This window comes from Rosa chinensis, chromosome 5 (assembly GCF_002994745.2).
Source record: "Rosa chinensis cultivar Old Blush chromosome 5, RchiOBHm-V2, whole genome shotgun sequence".
Classification (NCBI taxonomy): Eukaryota; Viridiplantae; Streptophyta; class Magnoliopsida; order Rosales; family Rosaceae; genus Rosa; species Rosa chinensis.
In genome coordinates, this window is record NC_037092.1 from 19270693 (window position 1) to 19275455 (window position 4763).

Here is a 4763-nt window from a genome sequence, read left to right on the forward strand (position 1 = left end):
ATATTCTACTCGATGAAAGCATGAATCTAAGAATTTCTTATTTTTTTGAGGTAAAAGAGGTCAGCCGTTATTGAGAATTTGAAAAATTACATATGATAACGTTCAGCTACAATAGCAGCTAATAAGAAGGAAGGAGGAGAAAAATAAAAACATTCATGTACTAGAGAACTAGCATGCGCAACCATTAGGTGTGCAACCTTGTTGGCATCTCTTCTAGTATGAGTAATCTGCAAATTGGGATTTGAAGCCAATATGGAGTTCAGATCCTCATAGATACGGCCCAACAAGGAAGTATTAGGCCCTTCGGAGTTACATAGTTGTCGTTGCACCATCTCATAATCAGTCTCTATTACAGCAGGTAACAAATTCTGATCTAAAGCAGACTCAATTGCCATCTTACATGCCAAAACCTCTGCATGTTCTGGCGAAATTAATCCAGACAAAGGACGCCCACTACCAGCAACCATACTGCCATATTCATCACGAACCACAAACCCAGCACTTCCCATTCGGGAGACATGGTGAAAAGAACCATCCACATTTATTTTCAACAAGCCAGATGAGGGAGCTTTCCATCAAGCAATTCTAGAACGACCACTCGCTTGAGTAATCGGTCTGGTATTATGAAATTGAAACTCATGCAATCTTGTAGTGCCACCTTTTATTGCCCCAAACTCTGCTATTTCTCTCCTTCCAAATTCCCCACAATAGATAGATAAATTCCCCCAAGTGCAGTAACGAAAGGTCATGGACACATAAACTTAACCAATGCAACAAATCACAAGATATTGCATAAGAACTTAAACATACTTGGGCCAACACTCCTTTATTTTGGAGAGCCTGCCTTGTAAAAGAGCAATCACGAGTAATATGTAGTGTAGTCTCAACTGCACTATCACACAAAACACATACGTGTGACTCCAACACCACCCTTTTAGAAATGAGTCTTTCCTTGTATGACTAGGACTCTTACACAAAATGAGCAGGAAGAAAATACTAAGAGAATTGTTGGGACAATAAATATAGAAAAATTATATATATATGTTTTACTCCGATTTAGCATATTAACAATAAAGACTCTTAAGACCTACAATGAGCTAGAACTCATAAACAATGTACTAGTGCATGTAAGGCTTTAACGTCCATCACAATCAGAAATGGTCACATCATTTACAGATAAAATTTGTGGTTCCTTCTCAACTATACTACTGATGACCGCATGTCTATCGGTAGAAAATGCTAGTTTTGTAGGTGCAGGTAATGGTGAGCTTTCATTTGTCAACCCGGAGAGCACATCTGACATGGTAGGTCGATTCGCTGCACTATCCTCCACGCATAGAAGACCAACTTGAACGCATCTTAACAGTTTATCTTTGTTAGTACACGAATCAGCTAGTGCTGGAACCATTAGTTGTAGCCCTGCGCCTTCTTTCCACAACTCCCATGCCTGAAATTATCCAGATCATATCAGTTGATTTAGGATGACAGAATGATGGAATACTATAGCTATATAAAGACATAAAGGTGCTGAGATTTGTTTGACATACATATCCTACTAAACTGATGGCGCGATCATCATTGTAGAAGCTATTGTTTCTCCGACCACTTATGATTTCAAGCACTAACACTCCAAAACTGTAGACATTGGATTTTGTAGAGAAAATTCCTTCCATTGCGTACTCAGGAGGCATGTAACCACTACACCAGATAGAAAGGAATTCTTTGTTTATCAGCATGAATCTACATATATCCATGGCTAGCTACCAAAAGCAAAAGATAAGCACATGTTTACTTACCGTGTCCCAACAATCCTACTAGTATTTGCTTCCAGATCATTAATGGAGAAAATCCTTGCCATACCAAAATCTGAAATTTTGGAGTTCATATTTTCATCAAGTAGTACGTTACTAGCGTTTAGATCTCTATGAACTACTCTTGTTCTTGAGAATTTGTGCAAATAAAGGAATCCTTGAGCGATTCCTTCAATTATGCTGAAACGCTTGCTCCAATCCAGAAAAACACCTCTGATTGAATCTGGTCAATATTCAGAGGTTCAAAATTAGATGACACAGAGAAATAGATGTATACACAGAAAAAATGGCAAAAATTAGTTATGAATCTGGTCAATATGTAGAACATAGATGTATAAATGTACTAGGAAAAAACTCATAGTCTACTGAAGTACCAAATAAAAAATAGTCCAGACTTTTGTTTGGCATGTACTCATATATCAACATCCTCTCTTCACCGTGAATGCAAAATCCAAAAAGCTGGACAAGGTTTGTATGTTGAAGTTCATGTATGTCAATTCATTCTTAAAACTCTAGTGTTCCTTGCCCTGAACATTTTGAAAGCCTCTTCACAGCTATTTCTAGTCCCGTTGCCAATTTCCCCTGATAAAATAATCATATATCCATCATAACATGTTACTGGATCATCAAAAAACATATTTCTAATGAGTTTAATAGATGAAAAACTAAAAGAAGAAGCTTCTAACATAGACAGAAAATAGATTACCTTATAAACAGGTCCAAAGCCCCCTTCTCCAAGCTTGTTTTCATCAGCGAAGTTGATTGTGGCAGCCATTACAGATGCATAGCTAAATACGCTCAAATCATGTCCCATCTTTCCATCATTTTGAAGTACATTCAAATCAGTAGGCCTCTTGAAGTTGAGCAATTGATCCTGGTGGATCGGATCTCACCCTCACCTATTAAGAGGATTGAAATATCAATTTGCAATCGTCAAAGATATGAAGTTGGACCTGCCTAACAAGCGCACATCATGCTTAACAAGAGTGTATACCTGAAAGTGTAGATTTTCTTATTCTTCTTCGTAGATAGCACAAGATGGAAAAGGCCATTATCACTAGAGCAGCACTAATAGCAACCCCAATCCAAATCCATTTATGGGTTGCACCTAGAAAGTAACCAATAATATTCTATTTGTTAAACAAAAAGTGACAACTAATCAATTAGCTATATATTGAATTTTGACACACATTTAATTTCACTACATTCCATTTATATGCATATATGCTAACCGAACATGCATCAAGCCCAATTATTAGACAGAGTTAGTGGGGCTTACCACTTTTGCTTGGTGGTGATTTTGCTGTTGGCATTAGCTTTGTCAAAACCAAATTGCTTGCATTACCAGGTTGAGTGCGGTCTACAACGAACTCACAGTCCACACTCCAAAATCGGCATCCAGTCTGATTATCAAATAGAAAGTCGAATCCAAGGCAGTCACAGTTTTGCAAACAAGTATTGTTACAGTCAATACTAGTACCACTGTGACTTCCATTTGATACAAAGTTGAGCGAGTATGGGCATCTTGAAGCTGAACTTGAGGTGATTGGTTTAAAGGAACCTTTTTTTAGCCCAAATGGACTGCCGAAATCCGCCATACAAGTAGTTGGCCGGCCAGTTGTCTGGCACCCTACTCCATCTGTGTTGTAGCCTCCACACTGATCTGCTCGTGCAATATCAATTCCCGATCCATAATAATTTAGAATCCATTCTGGTCATTCATATGCACCATCTTCTGAAGTGTAAGTGAGGTAGTCTTCATTCTCATTTGAAACAATGCTAAACTTGTAGCTAACCTTTGCATTCGGCAAAATGTTTTGGAATCTGTTGTTTGTAGCACTATAGTTTCCGCTTCTCCAATAAACCACCCCTTCTCTCCGAATTTCCAATTGGCGGGCAGTTGGGTCCCAATCTAGGATGAAAGGCCCCGGCGGTGGGTAGTTAACGCATGTCCATGACGTAAGAGACCAAATGTGCCCGTTACTACGGTTGACACCTAACTTCATGCCTGGTCAAAAGGTAACTACTGTTGAGAATATATACATCCCACATGGGAAAAATGAGACTTTGCCTATGAGTTTATAAGGGTTTGGGCCACTCCATCCATTGCCAATTGGTTTTGGATGTGAACCCTAGATTACTTTATCATGGTATCAGAGCGGGTTACCCACGTGTGCATGCCAAACGGCCACACGGGCTCCACACCCAAAAAGTTGTCCACGTGTATGGTTTGAAAATTCTCCACACGTGCGGGGGCGTGTTGAGAATATATACATCCCACATGGGAAAAATGGGATTTTGCCTATGGGTTTATAAGGGTTTGGGCCACTCCATCCATTGCCAATTGGTTTTGGATGTGAACCCTAGATTACTTTATCACTGGATAATCAAAACTTTGCCACCACACCCGCTTCGTTGATCCATCAGAGTAGGATAAAATTGCCAGAATCCAACAGAGTAGCCGCAACATTACTACTACTTTTTGGCGCGGAGCCAAGCACTATAGGAGGATCGCCACCGCCACCTTCGTTGTTTGTAATGATTTTTAATGTGTTGTTGGAGTCCAAGGTAAGAACTCCAAAAGGGTATAAAACAGGCGATTCTCGGTTGCCAACCCAAGCCTTATTCGCACCACTTACATTGTACCGGCTAATATATAGATAGCTGTAGTTGGAACTTGAACTGAGGGGCAAGAAAAACAAAGTGAACTTCCCAGTGGTGGAAACTAACCGCTTGAGGAATTGAGAGTGTCGACTATTTTTTTTTTTTTTTTTTTTTTTTTTTGAATAAGGGATTAGGCGATATTAGCTCCTCGGAGGCAAACGATGTAGGGAACAAGTCCCACCCTCAATCCCGAAGGAGAGGGGTTTGCCACACTCTGGGAACCCACCGCCCGTCCCCCTATTATTATTTCATTAATAACATAAAAAAGAAAATACAACCTAAAGAAGG

The 4763-nt window shown here is 39.6% G+C and overlaps 1 protein-coding gene across 1 annotated transcript; it reads right to left on the minus strand.

Annotated features, from left to right (window-relative positions):
• Positions 1-1135: 1135 nt before the first annotated feature.
• Positions 1136-3817, minus strand: LOC112203362 (G-type lectin S-receptor-like serine/threonine-protein kinase At1g67520). Its single transcript, XM_024344339.1, has 9 exons — positions 3541-3817; positions 3091-3474; positions 2806-2919; positions 2518-2699; positions 2368-2393; positions 2186-2289; positions 1797-2034; positions 1548-1698; positions 1136-1447 (listed from the first exon to the last, which is right to left on the minus strand). Exons 1-9 carry the CDS (start codon positions 3815-3817, stop codon positions 1136-1138), a joined length of 1788 nt encoding a protein of 595 aa, XP_024200107.1.
• Positions 3818-4763: the final 946 nt, after the last annotated feature.

What these genes read in the sequence shown, in the direction of transcription:
- LOC112203362 (XM_024344339.1), bottom strand. Translation starts at nt 3,817, where the DNA reads ATGAAGTTAGGTGTCAACCGTAGTAACGGGCACATTTGGTCTCTTACG. An exon ending in TCTGGACTATTTTTTATTTG is followed by an intron (nt 2,035 to 2,185) that starts GTACTTCAGTAG and finishes AATATTGACCAG; the next exon opens with ATTCAATCAGAGGTGTTTTT. An exon ending in AGTAGGATTGTTGGGACACG is followed by an intron (nt 1,699 to 1,796) that starts GTAAGTAAACAT and finishes TATCTGGTGTAG; the next exon opens with TGGTTACATGCCTCCTGAGT.